Here is a 17,883-nt window from a genome sequence, read left to right on the forward strand (position 1 = left end):
GGCGAAGGCTCATTCGGAAGGACTTGGAAGGGTCTGGGAGAGAAGTCCGTGGATGGGTGTGCTGGCGGAAGCGAGGAACCACGGAAGAAACCAGGCAATCAGGCATCGGGGTGGAAAGTGAGGCAGACAGGGAGACGGCATTGGCTGGTCCTGGGGCTGCCAGGAGCTGCTGAGGGCTGCGCTGTGTGGCGAGACGGACGGGGTTGCAATCCCGGCCTCACCTGCTCGTGCCTGGGCTCCCTTGGGCCGCTGGACTGAGAAAATAAGGGGTCGGATTCCCTGTCTTCCGGGCCGAAGCGGGGATCAGAAGCAGCATAGGCCTGCTAGGGGCTCTGCTTTGCTGCTCATCTGTGACGTCTGTGTTGTGATTTCTGATCAAGAGGAGATATCAGGGGCCCCTGCTGGCGTAGTCAGTTAAGCATCTGGCTCTGGCTCAGGTCATGGTCTCAGGGTCCTGGGATCGAGCCCCGCATCGGATTCCCTGCTCAGCGGGGAGCCTGCTTCTCCTTTCTCTCCCTCTGCCTCTCCCCCTGCTCATGCCCTCTCTCGGCTCTCTCTCTCAAATAAATAAATAAAATCTTTTAAAAAGAGCCGGGGGTGGGGGTGGGATTTAAAAGGACTTTTGGACACCAGCTGTCCAGCACCACAGCCAAGACCAGAGAGGTCTTGGTGCTGAAGGCACGCCCTATGTGGAAGCCCACGTTTCCTCTTCTGTGCCTCAACTGCCCTTCCCCCAGGCTCTCGGGACCCCACCTCGGTTCCGAACGCTGCCGTCCTTGCCGAGGCTCGACGTCCTGGCCACGAATGGAAGCTGTGCCCGCCTTTCCCAGGACGTGCCGCAGCGGCCGCCCTGCCTTCTGTCTGTCCCCCGTGTCTTGCCATGTCCTTCCCAGACGGAGCTGACTGCCCAGCGGGTCCCATTCTGCCCTGCCCTGTGTTGGCTGAGCCGAGCCCAGGGACACAGGCTAGTTAGGAGAAGGATGAGACCCTGTTTCCCCCCACCCCCACCCCCCAACCCCCCAACCAAGTTGTTCATGTTGAAAGGCTTATTCTTCTGGTCTGTTTGCCTCAGGCTTCCTAACACGGGGAAGCAGACTGAACGGGTCCCCAGTCCCCAGCCCTCCGAGTGGGCAGTCATCCCCCAGGCCATTGGCACATTCCACCTGCACCTTTGCTCAGCCGCCTGCGCCCCGGGTGCTCTTTGCATTTATTTTCTCTCCCTCTGTTCCATCTCGCGTTCTCCTTTCCCCTTCTGCCCTGCCTGGTCTCCCGTTTCCCTCCAGATGGCCGGGGCAGGGGCCCCACTAGTCCCTCGCTTCAGGACCGGACACCCTGACCTCCCACCCAACCTCTCGGCTGGGCCCTGCCGTGGGTCCGCTGCGAGTCAGCCCGAGTGCGGGGCCCCTGCCAGGCGCGGTGTGCGGGACCGGATGTGCCCAGCAGAAGCAGGGCCCCACGCTCTTCCATGGGCTGCAGCCTGGCCAAGGCTGTCCTGTAGGAGTGGAGGAGGGGGCAGGGGAGTGGGGGGAGGGGCTGGGAGAAAGTCCCCCTTCCCTCGGCGCCTGCTGGTAATTGGCTCTCCGGAGCCAGCTTGGGACACAGGGGCCAGCCGGGCCAGGAAGCTGTGTACAATGCCGCTCTTTCAGGGGCACTCTGCGTGGTCGTAGGTCCTGTGTGACTCCAGGGAAATCTGGAGCACAGCCTGTTCTCAGAGGATGTTCCCTAACCTAGACCGGAGGTGAGAAATCGAGCCCCAACTTCCCACCCTCGGCCCTCGGAGGGGCCCCGCAGGTATTGCCCCGTTCAGAACCTGATGATTTCCTTCAGAGAGAGTCCCGGGAGGGGAGGGAATGGGAGCAGATATTCTCAAGACACCACGAATCATCACATACCTGGTGCTTTTTAGAGGGGGAGCCCTGGGAAGCAGTCAGTCCTTAGGAATCCGATAATAGATTAAGACCCTGCACTGGCCTTAGCAGCTGTGGGTCCGCAAGGGAAAGAGGCAGGTCCTGGCCCTCAGAATTAAATTAATCTCGCCGGGGAGATCAAGTGACATACCACTGTCAAACACTGGTATTGGAAATTCAAAAAGAAAAATCGGAATTCAAAAAGAAAGTAGGAGGGGCACCACCTCCGTTGGTCAAGTGTCTGACTCTTGGTTCTGGCTCAGGTCTTGACCTTGGGGTTGTGGGATCGAGCCCCCGTGTCTAGCTCCCTGTTCACTGTGGAGTCTGTTGGAGCTTCTTTGCCTCTGTCCCTCCCTCTCCCTCATGCTCTCGCTTGCTCTGCCTCATAAATAAATACATCTAAAAAAAGAAAGTAGGAAAGGAGAAATTGTTAGTCGGAGTGGGCTGGCCGGTGTATGGGATGGTAGAGTTTGGTCTGGCCTGGGAAGATGGGTGGGATTTGGAATGTAGAAGGAAATGGAAAGTGCGTGTGACGTGGGTTGCCGTCCCGGGCATAAAGTCTTCCAGAAGTACTGGACACTCGTCAGAGTCTGGAACTTGTGCCCTGGAAACGTCCCCGAGTCTGATGTCCCAAGGGCCGTGGAGGACCCACAGCCTGCCTTTACGAGCCCAGAATGCTGAGGCTCAGAAGCCCGGCTGCCCGTTTACAGCCGTGGGCCGGGCCCTCCCCTGGGGCACTTGTGCATGGGGAAGCGTAGGTCGGGGAACCTGGGGCTTGTCCCCTGCAGTAAAGTGGAAGCTCCCAAGAACTGCAGGAGAAGGGTCTGGGGCTGTCCTCACTAGGGCAAGCAGGGCGTGTGGGTGTCTTGTAGCTGTTGGTTTGGGCAGAAACTTCATTCCACAGCCCAGTGCCAGGCAAGGCCCTTTGTCGGTGGCCTGGACTTGTCCTAGGGGCTGTGACTGTATGTGTACACGGAAAATGTTCCACGCTTTCCTTAGGGCACTGAAGAGGTGACCCCTCACACCCAGGAGGATGGAAGGGCTTTTGTATCAGGTCCCTCCCCTGCTCAAGAGCCTTCTCTGGGTCCCTCCTATCCATCAGGCCATATTTTTTTATCCTGATATCCAAAGCCCTCCATCATCTGAAGGACCTTTACAGAGTCTAAAAAAGGGGAAGGAACCCCCAAATCGTCAAATCCAGCCTGAGCCTGTCAGTCCTTTCCACAGTAACCCTGAGGACAGGTCGCCAGGTATCTGCCTATATACTTCTAATGGGGAATTCTCTCTTTCACGAGATGGCTTTACGTCCAGAAGTGGCCACCGTATACTTCTACCGGTTGGTCTCGGTTTGATCCTGGGAGTCATTCCTCGTTCCACGTGCCCACCCTTCAGAATGTTGATATTCCTCTCAGTTTCCCTCAGTTCCTGGGTTCCTCCCAATCCAGGTCATCCTCTCCTAGAAGTGGTCTACTCTGTCAGACAGTTTTTCCCATAATGTCTAAAGCCTTAAACTGAACAGCGTTTTATGGGTGAATTGATCCTGCCTAGAGTGGGAGCCATCCCCTCCCTCATTCTGAACACTATACTCCTTTTAATTCACCCAGACCTCAGATCTGCATTTTGATCAACCCCATCATGGTGTCGCTTAGTTAGTTATAGTAAGTTAGCAGCCAAATAAAGCGCGTAACTCCTTTCACAAGTGCTGATTTCAGTCCTGTCTCCCCTGTGCCAGAGAGTTAGGTCTAAATATAGGAAAAATCCTTTATACCTACTGGGTCGCATCTTGGGAAACTTAACCCGTTTTTCCAGCCTGTGGAAATCATTGGGATTCTGATTCTGTGTCCCTGGCATGGAGGACCATGTCTAGTGTGGGCGTTGCTACTCAGAGCCTGGGCTCTGACATCACGGAGTCTGAGTCTGCACTCGTCACTCGCTGGTGGAGGGGCCTTGGGCAAGACACTTAGCCTTTATAAGCCGCAGTTTCCTTGTCTGTGAAATGGAGGTGATTAATACTAATACTCCCCTACTTGGAGGATGTAGGGTTAGAAGACTTTAATGAGAGCATTCATCGAAAATGCTTATTAGTAGCACAGGGGCTAGTAGCAAGCACTCCTTAGCAGCCATTCTCGTGGCGATCATAACCACGGTTCCTTCACTTCTTCATCCTTTTAAAAATGGCTTTTTCTCACCCATAGCCCTCCTGGCCTCCTCCTCGGCTTATAGGGTCCCCTCAGCCTGAGACAGTGAGCTTCCTCTGCACTCACCTGTCTACGCTCAAAACCTCTGCAGCATCTTTGATGTTCTCCCTCTGCTGGGAGGGACCTCTGCTGTGTCCCCCCTACCTGGGAACTTCTATTGGCCAATGTCATGAAATTCACTTTAGAGGGGCACCCAGGGGGGCTCAGTCGGTTAAGCATCCGACTCTTGGTTTGGGCTCAGGTCGGGATCTCATGAGCTCGATGATCCCCCATATCGGGCTTCTACACTCAGCACAGACTCTGTGTCCCTCTCCCTCTGCTCCACTCACCCCCAATCCCCGCACGCCCTCTCTTTCTCTCTCAAAATAAATAAATAAAAATCTTAAAGAGAGGAAAGAAATTCATTCTAGGGCTCACCTTCGATTGGGCTCTTTGCATTTTAATTTCTGTCATTTTGGCTGAGGGTTTACTCCTTCATTTCTCTCTTGTCTCTAGCTTCTCCTGCAGGCCTCATCCTCTTCCTCTCGCCCCCGCTGGCCCTTCCTACCCACCGCCCTTCCACACCCGGTGCCACCTCCCCCTCTGGCTCCATCCCCATCCCTCCCTTGCCTCCATGCTGCCCTCCAGACACACAACCTGCTCCAGGCATTTCCAGTGGCCCATCCTCTGTGACCCTGACCTTGACCCAGCCCCTCCACAGCCCAGACCTGTCCCGGAGGTTTAGGGCCAGGCTTAAAGATCCAGCGGACCAAGGTTAAAACCCAATAGTGGGACCCCAGGCTAGTTGTTTGGCTTTCCTGTGGAAGAATCAAATGCCACTTAATTTGAATGAGGCTAAATGAGAGAAGTAGGCAAATTGCACGAGAATTACAGCACCTGGGACAGTCCCCTCCTTCTTCTTCTAAGAGGTCTTCCGGGAGCAGTATCGCAGTTTCCAGGGCCTTCTCCCTCCCGTCAACGTCTGGAGCACAGAACGTTTTCAGGTTTCAGGCAACACACAATCACATAGGGGACCTACAGCTCCAGGCTCGTGATAACATTTTATGTTGTTGAAAGGAATGTTAAAGTGTCGGGTTTTCTTATTTTTGCAAGAAAGACTCATCATGGGCGCCTGGGTGGCTCAGTGGGTTAAGCCGCTGCCTTCGGCTCAGGTCATGATCTCAAGGTCCTGGGATCGAGTCCTGCATCGGGCTCTCTGCTCAGCAGGGAGCCTGCTTCCTCCTCCTTCTCTCTCTACTTGCCTCTCTGCCTACTTGTAATCTCTCTCTGTCAAATAAATAAATAAAATCTTTAAAAAAGAAAGAAAGAAAGAAAGAAAGACTCATCATGACCCCAAGCTTGGGCAAGGTGTCGTCAGTCAGTTTAAAGAAATATTTGTGGAATTAATCTAAACCCCAGCCACCAGGAGGCCCCCCCTGGAGGCCATGGTATGGTTTCTAGCATGTCTGGCTAACACGGGTTTCTCCTCCTCCTCGAAGCCCATACTTCTGACTGCCTCTGTGAACCCCCTAACCCTTGACCACCTCCAGTTCGGCCCCTTTACCATGTCTGTTGTCATTTAACCTTTTTATGCCCCTTATAATTCCATGTGGAATGCAGGGACCCTCTTAGGGCCCCAGTAAATGTGGGGGCTTGGGCCAGAGGTCCATCCGCAGCCAGGATCCCTCTGAAGGCTCCAGGGAAGAATCCTTCTTTGCTTCTCCCTACCTTCTGGTGGTCACCGCCATCCTTGACGTTCCCTGGTCTATAGGTGATTCACTCCAATCTGCGCCTCTGTCTTCACATGTCTGTCTCCCTGTGTGTCTGTGTGTCCCTGTGTCCTCATGTGGCCTTCACATGGACAGCAGTTGTACTGGACTTAAGACCCACCCTTACCCATTATGGCCTCATCTTAACTAATTCCCATCTGCAAAGACCTTAGTTCCAAATAAGTCCACATTGGTCAGTACTGGGGGATTTGCACACGAACGCATCTTTTTTGGGGAGATCCAGTTCAACCCGCAACAGAGTTTAATGTTGAAGAGTTAAGTCTGTAGAGAGAAAAAGATCACGTGGAAAAGCAGACTTCAGGAGCACAGCCCAAAATCACATAAACCAGATGTAAAAGAACATATCCTGGAAAAGGCTAGAAATAACCTATTTTGTGCAACGTGTACATACACAGGTACACAGGTATATATTTTTTCCAGATAAAGACTCCAATGTAAAAGAACTAACAGTGGAACCCTTAGAGGACAGTGTTGGCATCTACCAGCATAATCTAGGGGCAGGAGAAGCGATGTAAGGCCAGCGATTGTCCTTAACTACGTAAGGCAGTCCACAACTGGGCGCACGTGTAAGGAAGTATTCAGAACTCACTAGCAGTCCAGAAAATACAAAATAAACTCACAGTGAAACGTCACCATACCCATAAGCCCAGCAAAAATGGATGGTGGGGGATCCTTTTGTCCATGGTGGAAACGTGAACCATGAGGGCCGTTTCAGAAAGCGAGACAGCGACCTTTTTGGACTCCTGATAAGAACAAGGTCAAGAAGGTTTTTCTGTTTCAACACAGGAGGGAAGTGTGTTCCTTGCCTAACCATTTGATGATATTAAGGAAGTATCCTTAAAATTTTAGGTGTGATAATGGTATTATGGTTAATTTGGAAGTAGTCCTTTTTTTTTTTTTTTCCCTTCTTCCTCAAGAGGTTCATCCTGAACTGTTTACTAGTAAAATGATGTAATGATGTAATGTCTGGGTCTTTACTTTCAGTAATCCGGGGAGCAAGGGGTTCAAGTGGTTGATGGTAGAAAGCAGGGGTCAGCACACTCACAGGCACGGGCCAAATCCTGCCGCCTGGTTTTGTGTATACAGTTTTCTTGGAACGCAGACCTGCTCATTCTGCTACATATTTGTTGAGTGTGTGTGAGGCTCCTTTTGTCCTCCGGCTTCTGCAGAATGGAGGACTTGCAGTGGAAAAGCAGACTTCGGGAGAACCATGTAGCCTGCAAAGCATAAAATATCTACTGACTGGCCTTTTCCAGGAAATACTTGCAAACCCTTGTCCGTAAGGAAGCCAGTTTGGCTGGACATTCATAAAGGTTGATGCTGGGCACTGCGTGAATGCTGATTGGGTTAGACTCCGTGTTTGTAGGTTTCGATCTTTCCGTAATGAGAAGTTAAAGAAAAGAAGAAAAAGCAACATGCTTTGACCCTGTGTATCCCATTCCTAGGAATCTACCTACTGGAAACGAAGGCATCGATTAATAAGGATACGTGTATAAGCATATTGACTAAAATGGTTAAAAAAAAAAAATACAGGGGTGCCTGAGTGGCTCAGTGGGTTAAGCCTCTGCCTTCAGCTCAAGTCATGATCCCAGGGTCCTGTGATCAAGCCCCCCATCGGGCTCTCTGCTTGGTGGGGAGCCTTCTTCTCCCTCTCCTGTTACTGCTCTCTCTATCTGTCAAATACATAAAATCTTTAAATAAATAAATAAATAAATTTTAAAAAAACCAATGCAAAACTGATTGTCTACCAGTGTGGGAATGTTTGTATGAATCACACACTGTCCTGCCAGTACTTGTCTCTTTAAAGAACGGACTAGAATTTTGCCATCCCGCTTGGAGAATTTTTCATGACACATTTGCAGTTGAAAAAGGCAGGATGTAGAAAAGTCTGTACTTGGCAATCCCATTTCTAGAGAACAGGGGCAGAATGGACCCCTTCGGTAGGTAGTGGTGTGTGCACTTGTGTGTGTACGCGTGCGTAAGACGCACAGCACATTCACGTGGCTCAGTGTGGAGTACCATCTATGGAAGGAGAAGCACAGCAAAACAGGAAAAGGAAAACTCCTATATTTAAACAGCCGACGTGACACAGTCCCGTTCATGTGTTTGTGTTCAACTGTATCCGTGTGTACACACGATTTGCCACCTTCCAAAGAGAGTTAGGATTTTTAACGCAGCTGGAAAGGAGTGAATATTCCTAATGCACCTTAAGTAAGGGAATAAAAGAGAATTTGGATAGGGTTGGAAGAGACCCAGGAGTGGGGAAAGTGAGAGGTGGAGTGACCCCTGCAGTCCTGGGCTAGCTAGGGAAGAAGTGTCCGTGGAAGGTTCTAGCGGTGAGAGAGGGGCGGCTGGATGGCCTTTGGGCCACAGCCGCTCCCTGATCTCAGCGTCTCTTCCTCCTGCTCCCGGAGAAATAATGTTTCCCTGGGGGATGAAAGGCATCCCTTTGTGCGGGTTCTAATTGCCGTGTTGTTGTGCCAAGTGAATGAGCGGTAGACAGGCACAGCAGCTGGGCACAGCCAATGCCAGGCAGCAAAGCCCGCTGCCTTAGGACAGCCTGGGCCAGCTGGCCTGGGAGCGCTGCCCATCTCTGCCCCCCGCTGGGGGCCCTGCCTGTATGGGGGCCATGGGGCAGAGGGGTCCTCGGGGAGCTGGGGAGAAGTCATTGCAGGGAGAGAATGGGGTGGGGTGCCTGCGAGGGTCTCGGACTCTCTAGAAGCATATTCATCTCAGCCTCCCCTCCCCTCCCCCTCCCTCTTGTTTTTCAGACTGTCAGCATCAATAAGGCCATTAATACGCAGGAAGTGGCTGTAAAGGAAAAACACGCCAGAAATATCCTTTTGGATGTTGCTTGGAAGACCAACCCCGAGGCCCGTCAAATGGCGGGGACTGAGGTCAGGGCGAGGTGCCCTTGCTCAGCTGCGGAAAGGGGAACCCCCACAGTGGCAGGCCTCCTGCAGGTTCGAGCAGCCTCGGTGGGCAGCAGCTGGCCTTTGAGACCACAGCTCATGGCTGGGGGGGGTGGGACCAAAGCCACTTCCGAGTTCAGCTCTGTACAGTTTACCAAGGACCCCGCCCCTCTTGGGACTTCCCTTTGAGAGATTTCCTGGGGGCACAGGAGGGATCGTCACGGCACTCCAGACCCTGCACTTGGCCCCTAGGGCCCACATGGACCACCCCTGTGGGAGCATGATTATCTCCCCTTCTCCTAGCTCAGAGCCGGTCAGTGGTCTGGGCTGCCATAGGCCGGCACGAGGGCTGAGCCATGGATATTAGAGCCACCTGTGTGAGCTGGTTCCCCCCAGTCAGCAGGGGAGAAGGCGGGACCCTCAATGCAACTTAGGGATCTGGTGGCTTGGAAGTTTCCAGCCCTCCACCATGCCGCACCTCTCCCCATGCCCTATTAGGCCCTGGGCAGCCCTCGTGGGGTGTGGCTTGGGAGGGAAGTGCAGGCCACACCCTGGTTGTTGGATCCCTTGGGATCTGCCCTTGAGGGATAGAGTCCGAGAGCTGGTGGGCTGACCCCCAGAGTTGCAACGGTGAGGCTACTGGAGAACCGGGGCAGAGCAGGGTGCAGCCCAGGGCTAGCGGAGGCTGGGCTTCTGTCTGGGACGAGCACCTGCCTCTTGCTTGCCTGGGCTCATCGTGGTGGCGGTGACACAGCCGGGTCAGAACAGCTCACGTGGAGGCCATCCCACCTCGGCCCCTGGCGGAGACCCTCCAGGTTCCCTGGCCAGAGGAGCCCTGCCCCGCCGGCGGGATGCCTAGCCCATGGCAGACGGTCAGGAAGCGGTACTAACAGCACGTCCTGCTCTTTATTGGTGGGAAGATACTTCGGTTGGACTTCAGGGCTTTGCTACAGGATGGGGGCTCTAGGGACCCCAGAAACCTGGCCCAACAGGGAGCCTCGTTAGACTTTGCCCTTTTATCCCCAGAAAGGCACAGTCCCCTTGCTTTACCGAGTCAAGAAAATCCCCAGTAGACTTTTTCAGGGGGAGAAGACCTGGTCCTGACCCCTGTCTGCTAAGAATACTGATTCGTCCGATTGAGATATGAAGTAAGAGATGGTTGTCAGAGGTCAGTGTGCTCGGGACACATCAGACCCTCCCAGGGAGGCTACCCGGAGTGACAGAAGGGGTACCAGAAGAAGGTTCTGGAATCCCACCTCGGCAGCAGTCTGGCTCGCTCTGGTGGGTCCAGCGGGGTCTCCATGAGCCTTCGTCCCCTTGTCTGTCAAGTGAAAGACTTGGCCAAAGAAGATCTCAAAGGTCTCACGTTCCCACTCTCAACTTCTGTGAGTTTCTCTGCGTCCCCGTTTCTAGGAGGTGGATTAAATGTTAAAAGGCTCAGCTCTGAAGGGCAGGATTTTCAAGCCTAAAGATATCACAAAACATTTATTCTTTATTGATTTTTTTTTGGAGACCATCAGCCACTCTCAATCCCAGCTGAATAAGCATTTGGGAGTCTGACGTCAGAAGTGCTGTTCAGATAGCCACTGATCCCGGGTGTCTACCTGCCCCCCTGCCCGCCCCTACCGTGTATCTGCTCCCAGAGGACTAGGGACTAAGTCTTATCTATTTATTTTTTTTATATCCCTGACTGCCTTTTATAGTGCCTGATACGCAGTGGGTGCATTAAACTGCTTAGGAAATCAAAGGACGGAAAGGTCTCCTTGCCTCTTTCAAGGTCACGGTGCCTGGCTTAACTCTGCACTTGCTCCGGCTTCAGTAAAGTAACCACAGTCTGCCCTGAGACGTCAGCCCAGGAGAGGGGTTGGGAGCTGTCCCTCTGTCCTCTCGGCTTCCATCTAGCCCGAGGCGGCTCTGCTTCAGGGGAGACTGTGCCGTTATTTCACAAATCCCTCCAAGACCTAAAGCTGACGTCAGCTTCTAGACCCAGAAGTCTGGGTTCAAGCCCGCCCCCCACCCTCGAAATGCAAATTTCAATCTGGGGAAGGAACTTGGTGATAACCCTCTAGCCCGGAAGCAAAATGGCCTGTGTTCTGGATGAGTCATAGAGTTTCTGACCCGAGGCAAGTCTTTCCGTCCTGCGTGGCACCCCCCTTTCTTACCCGAGTCTTGACAAAGGAACCTGTAGTTCTGGGGAAAGACGTGCACTTGGACTTGATGATGCGCAGTTGCTGGGTGTGTGAGGCCCATGTGAGCGCTAACTTAAAATCACGCCAGACCAGATGGACGTTTATTGCATGCACATCGTGGCTGGGGTCCGTGGGTGCGTTTGGAATCGGATCTCAGGCGGATGTGGCCTCAGGATCCCACATAGAGCGAGTTCAAAGTGTTGGGAGACGCATGCGCCTCTGAATGAGACCAGGAAGGCTCATGGAAGGGGTGAGGTGTAACAGTCATGTTAAGTTTTGGGAAAATGCTTCCAGTTACGGAATGACTAAGTCATTGGGACGGTGCAAGGAGTGGCACCAGGAATAGAGTCATCGGTATGTAATGGTGTTATCCAGTGACAGACCGTAGCTACGTGAGGCTTTCCGAGAACTATGTCGGATACCAGAAATGAATGTGCGATGATGGATCTGACCCGAGGTGGATGCCGATTACCCTGCAATGAAGAAATCACAGAAAAGAGCAGAGTGCCTGTTTGGGGAGGAGTCAGGTACTGCTTGCAAGAGGAGCCGAGGTGTCCCCGCCAGGGCCCCAGTGAAGAGCTGAAAGCGTGCCCTCGCATCTGGAGACTGGATTAGAAAGAACTTTGAGACACTGTAACGTGTCGCTAAAATACGAGCTGTCATTATTCCCCTAAAGGCCCCTTCCTGCCCTCAGGTAACCCAGGGGAAGGGCAGAGTCTGCCCCCCACAGCAGAGCCCTGATTCTAGCCAAAGCTTCTACCCACTTAAAGGCAACCCAGGACTGCCGCTGGCCCAGAGCACACTTGTACGAATTGGAAAAGGCCCCATCCTTGCCTGTGTTTTCCATGACCCTCCCTCACCGTGCATACTGGGCACCCACCATGAGAAAGGGGCGCAGACCTTTTGGTCTGTGGTCAACCGGCTGCCTCTCTCTAGCAACGCTGTCCTCTGCTGGAAGTTCTGCCACGTGTTTCACAAACTCCTCCGAGATGGACACCCAAACGTGAGTTCTGGGCTGCGGGGGATGGCCAGGGGGCCAGGGACCCATGTGGGGGAAAAGGGGGATTGCCTGAGGCAAAAGGGGCGCTGTTTACTCTGGCACAGAGAGGGGCAGCTGCCCCTTTCTCCTGGCCTTTATTTATTTATTTATTTTTTAAGATTTTATTTATTTATTGGACAGAGAGAGACACAACGAGAGCGGGAACACAAGCAGGGGGAGTGGGAGAGGGAGAAGCCGGCTTCCCGCAGAGCAGGGAGCCTGATGCAGGACTCGATCCCAGGACCTTGGGATCATGACCTGAGCCAAAGGCAGAAGCTTAAGAACTGAGCCACCCGGGTGCCCGTCTCCTGGCCTTTAGGCTGATTAGAGGTGGACTTGTCTGTCTGGTCTGCCCTTCTGCTCACCCCAGCCCCGTCTCACGCCATCCTCTGGTCCCGTTGTTTTCTTTTCTCTCATCAGCTGTTTCCTTCCCTCTCCAGGTCCTGAAGGACTCCCTGAGATACAAAAATGAATTGAGCGACATGAGCAGGATGTGGGTGAGTTTGGAGACGCACCCGGGGGCCGCCTGCACCTGCTGCTCCTTCCGCAGCGGCCGCAGAACAAGGACTGTGGAACGGAATGAATTCATCTCTTTCAGCTTGCTTAGGATTTCTCTCCTGAGCATCAAGGAGGGGATCAGCAACGGCCCCCAATAGTACCGTGATATCCACAGTCTTTCCTGGGGGCCCTGAAGCTGCAGGGAGGTTCTGGAGCCTGGGAGTATCTCCTGCCGATGGAATCTCACGCCATAACACTCTCCAGGCATCGGGGTCCCTCGGCAGTGACTTGGCCACAATTCCTGTGTCTTTCTAATGCTGGTCCCATGCAGCTCACAGAACACTGAGAACTAGCATTCCCAATTCTTACTGCCAGTACCTTTTCTTTCCCTTTTTTTCCTGAGACTCTAGGGATTCTCCGTGCCTTAGGATGGGAGAGGAGGTAGCAGGGGGTATCGAATCCATTAGAAAAGGTTTTTTATATACACGCTAGAATCTCTAGATTCTGCTGTCCACGGAGTATGTGTGTTGACAGCAGAGAATCTGCATTTTGAAGACTTTCTCGGGTCGATTCTGATACATCTCTTTGCCCCCACTGGTTGAGAGGTCTGACCCTTTCCTTCCAATTCTTTTTTTTTTTTTTTTTAATTTTTATTTATTTTTTTTGACAGAGATCACAAGTAGGCAGAGAGGCAGACAGAGAGAGAGAGAGGAGGAAGCAGGCTCCCCACTGAGCAGAGAGCCTGATGTGGGGCTCGATCCCAGGACCCTGAGATCATGACCTGAGATGAAGGCAGAAGCTTAACCCACTGAGCCACCCAGGCACCCTTCCTTCCAATTCTTACCTGCATCTGTCTGCATTCACAGAATGTTAGCAGTGATGTCATCCATTGCACCCATTGCTGATGAGAATACAGGCCCAGAGAGAAGCAGCCTTTCCTACGTCAGGCTAGTGGGTCTGAACAAAGCTAAGTTGTCCCCTAACCTCCCAGGTGCCTGCTGGAGAGCTTTTGCCGGTGTCTCTAAACACGGAACATGTCAGTCTTTTTTTTTGTTAGTATTTACTGGGTGTCTCTTTTCCACCCTTTCACTTTTGACTTTTCTATATTCTATGTCATAGAAAAATCCCTTCTAAGTAGCATTTAGTTGAATATTGTTGCTTTTCTTCGTGATGGCAGTCTTTGTCTTTTAGCTGCACATTTACCCCATTTACATGCAAGGTATTTTTAGATTTCTGTCTTCCATCTCAGTTTGTTTTGTTTGCCCCTTCTGTCCTGTTTCTGTTTCTCTTCTCTTCTTGTCTTCTTTCTATCGACTGGTTATGTTTTTCTCCTTCCATTCCGCCCTTAAACGAGTTAGGAGATCGTTTTTAAAACTCTACTTTTATTTTTTTACTCTTTGGTACGTTATCCAATAATTACAGAATGCATGTTTAGCTTATCAAGAGCTAAAATTCATGTCTTTGGCTGTTTACTTTGTAACATAAACCTTAGAATATTTTCACTTCGTGCCCTCCCTCCAAACGGGCATGTTATTGTTGTCATGTATTTTAATTTTGGTTTTGTTTTTCTTCTTAGGTTCTCTAAGATAATTTATTTTAATCGTTTTTATTCTGTGCTCTTTCTTTTCATCTGCGTTCTAACATCTGGGATTGCTTTTTCTCTGTCTGAATTATTTCCTTTAGTGAGAACCTTATAGTGACAAATAACCAATTTTACTTGTTTGGGAATGTCTTTATTTCACCCTCCTCTGTGGAAGAGACTCTCCCTGGGCTTAGGGTTCTGGAGTAACGGCTATTTTCTCTCAGCACGGGGCAGTATTATTCCAGATACCCTTCCACTGACTTCTGGATTCCATTATTTCCATGAAGTTGGCTGTCACACTCACTGTCCCTTCTTCGAAGCAAATCTGCTTTTCCTCTGGTCATTTTTAAGATCTTACTAGGAAGAGGTGCAGATGTATTTGGGATTCTTTAGATTTCTTAAATCTGCGGGGTAATATCTTTTATCAGTTATGAAAAATTCTCTTTTTCTCTTCAACTATTGCTTTTCTCCATTCTGTATTTCCCCCTGAGACTTTGGTTATGATGGTCTTTCTTGCTCTATACCCCAGTGCCTTTTTTTTTTTTTAATTTTATTTATTTATTTGACAGAGAGAGAGAGTAGGCAGTAGGCAGAGAGGCAGTAGGCAGAGAGGCAGCAGGAAGCAGGCTCCCCGCCGAGCAGAGAGCCCAGTGTGGGGCTCGATCCCCTGAGATCATGACCCGAGCTGAAGGCAGAGGCTTTAACCCACTGAGCCACCCAGGTGCCCCTGCTTGTCATTTTTTATGATTTCTTGTGTCTTACATGTATTTTGAAACAGCCTCTATTATCTTAGACAAATTAGACATTGATCTCATATATTATTTCTTTTTTTTTTTTTCCAATTTATTTATTTTCAGAAAAACAGTATTCATTATTTTTTCACCACACCCAGTGCTCCATGCAAGCTGTGCCCTCTATAATACCCACCACCTGGTACCCCAACCTCCCACCCCCCCACCACTTCAAACCCCTCAGATTGTTTTTCAGAGTCCATAGTCTCTCATGGTTCATCTCCCCTTCCAATTTACCCAAAAGCACATACCCTCCCCAATGTCCATAACCCTACCTCCCTTCTCCCTCATATATTATTTCTTATACTTCCATTATCTAAAGCCCTTCAAGAACCGTTCCTGCCATTTGTTGTTTTTGATGAATGTTGTTTACACTAAGGAGTTTCTTTTCGTGCTTCTTTTTAACTGTACGCTGTTCATTTTCCCAGGAATCTTATTTGTGGGAACTCTTTCAAGTCAGGTTCCTCTAGAGAGAATGGGTATTTGAGATCACTCTAAATTCTCAACTTAGGGTTTTGTGAATTCCAGGCAGATCCCCTTGGGTTTTGGCTCCTGGCTCCAATTCCTAAGAGTAGTTTTTCCCTCTCTCTGATCACAGCAGTGGTTTGAGGTCCTCGGGGAGGACTCCTTTGGTGTGGGAGTGCTGGGATTCGTGTTATTTCCAGTTCACCCTTCGTCCCGCTACACCAGGGAAGCAGTCTTTTCCGCTTCCACCAGACTCTTCAAGGTGGGCAGGCCCAAGCCCTGTCTCCTATTCACCACCTGGTTCCCGAGATCCAGAAAAACCCAAGTTCAGTTCACCTGGCATGGCAAAACCCCTGTCCCCGCCAACTCCGTCACCCCGAATTACTCCCCTAGTACCTGCTTGGACTCAGTCCCTGGCCTGAGGATTCCTTACTTTCTCATTAGTTCATTAATGCCTTCAAAAAGAAGTTTCAAATATTTTACCCAATATTTTCGTAGTTTTCAATGGGAAGGATCACCCAGATACCTAGCCCGACTTGTTATCCAAACTGGAATTCCTTTGGGCCTTGTTTCCTATGACATTGTCTCTTCCATTTGGCTTAGAGTTTCTGGATATTAGATACCTTTTTATTTAATTTTTTTTAAATTAAGACCTCATTTTTAAAAAAGATTTATTTATTTGTGAGAGAATCAGGGAGGGGCGGGGGAAGGGGAGAGAGCATCTCGAACAGACTCCTCACTGAACACGAAGCCCAATGTGGGGCTCGGTCCCAGGACCCCAAGATCACGACCTGTGCCGAAATTAAGAGTCGGTCACTTAACGGACTGAACCACTCAGATACCTCCTAATTTTTTTTTTTTTACAGCAAGTTTTAGGTTCACAGCCTCCAAATATGTGTAATACCCCCGTTTATGAACATACCCTGCCAACATAGTACATTTGTTACAAGTGACTCAGCTTCTCTGATAACTTCATAATCATCTGAAGTCCGTGGTTTACATTATAATTCATGGGGTGTGTTGGTCTTATACTCTGCGTAAGACGTACAGCGGTAGGGAGTTCATTTGATAAATTACAGTACTCACTCAATAACAGTTTAAATAACAATTATATTTTAAAAAAAGAAACAATTATATATATTGTTATATGGAAATATAACAATAACTCAGTAACAATTTAAGTGTCATTAAAGATATCGCTAAAAATAAACAAGAAAATTTGAGAAGGTAGGGAAAAGAAGTGAAGTATGTTAAGTTAAAAAATGGGCTCCATTTTATATTTGAGAATAAAGGTGGAACACAGAATTTTTAAGTCAGTGAAACTATTGTGCGTGATACTGTAATGGTAAGTACGGGACGTTATCCGTTTGTCAAAACCCGTAGGATGTACCACACGGAGAGTGATTCCTGATGTAAGCTTCACTGTGGACAATGATGATGTATCAGGGAAGGTTCGTCATTTGGGACGAATGTCTTGCTCTGGTGCTGAAGTTGACGAGTTGGGGGCAGGGCATGGTTTTATACACGTGGAAGAAAGGGTGTATAGGACACCCTTACTTTCTGCTCAATCTTGCTGAGAACCTAAAACAGCTCAAAAAAATAACATCTACATGTTAACATCTACATGACTGAGGCAGAAGAGCATGTGACTTATTTTTTTAAGATTTTATTTATTTGAGTGAGAATGACCCTGAATGGGTGAGGCGTAGAGGGAGAGGGAAAAGCAGGCTCCCCACTGAGCAGGGAGCCCGATGCAAGGCTCCATCCCAGGACTCCGGGATCATGACCTGAGCCAAAATCAAGAGTCAGATGCTCAACCTACTGAGCCACCCAGGCGCCCCAAGCATGCGACTCTTACTCTCAGGGTCGTGAGTTTGAGCCCCATGTTGGGTGTAGAGATTACATAAATAATAAAACTTCAAAAAAAAAGTCTATTGAAATTGAAAAAAAAAAATTAAATAAAATAACATGTCGTACTCCAGAATGTTTGCCATGATTCCTTCTGGTGTTTAGATTAAGGGTGATTCGTTTGTACATGTGCTTGTCTATATCTTCTAAAATTTTCCGCAATGGCCGTTTGTTTCTTTCAGAAGCAGAAAAAAATATATTGTTGAAAACAGACGACCTGGCGGGGTGCCTGGGTGGCTCAGTGGGTTAAGCCGCTGCCTTCGGCTCAGGTCATGATCTCAGGGTCCTGGGATCGAGTCCCTCGTTGGGCTCTCTGCTCAGCAGGGAGCCTGCTTCCTCCTCTCTCTCTGCCTACTTGTGATCTCTCTCTGTCAAATAAATAAATAAAATCTTTAAAAAACAAAAACAGACGACCTGCTGATACCCTGCTTTCTGTTCGTTTCCCGAAAGGGCCACCTGAGTGAGGGGTACGGCCAGCTCTGCAGCATCTACCTCAGACTGCTAAGAACGAAGATGGAATATCACACCAAAGTGAGTCTGCCCCCACGGTTCTGCCCGCTTCTCCCCCACGGCCCCCCATCCCCACCCCGGCCACCGCCGGGAGCCGAACTCTCACACCTTTCCA

General features: G+C 50.2%; 1 protein-coding gene across 3 annotated transcripts in view; it reads left to right on the top strand.

The window, feature by feature from the left end:
• The window catches only part of HIP1 (huntingtin interacting protein 1), a 133,936-nt gene that overhangs the window by 81,147 nt on the left and 34,906 nt on the right, over positions 1-17,883 (top strand). For all 3 annotated transcript variants that reach the window (XR_006382336.1, XM_044233773.1, XM_044233774.1), the window contains exons 2-5: positions 8,646-8,709; positions 11,836-11,978; positions 12,455-12,511; positions 17,709-17,789. Coding sequence is in view for 2 of the 3 variants with exons in the window: in XM_044233773.1 (XP_044089708.1) it covers positions 8,646-8,709; positions 11,836-11,978; positions 12,455-12,511; positions 17,709-17,789 (345 nt within the window). In the remaining variant the exon portion in view is untranslated. The remainder of the gene's footprint in view (positions 1-8,645; positions 8,710-11,835; positions 11,979-12,454; positions 12,512-17,708; positions 17,790-17,883) is intronic.

Source organism: Neovison vison, chromosome 14, assembly GCF_020171115.1.
Source record: "Neovison vison isolate M4711 chromosome 14, ASM_NN_V1, whole genome shotgun sequence".
NCBI lineage: Eukaryota > Metazoa > Chordata > Mammalia > Carnivora > Mustelidae > Neogale > Neogale vison.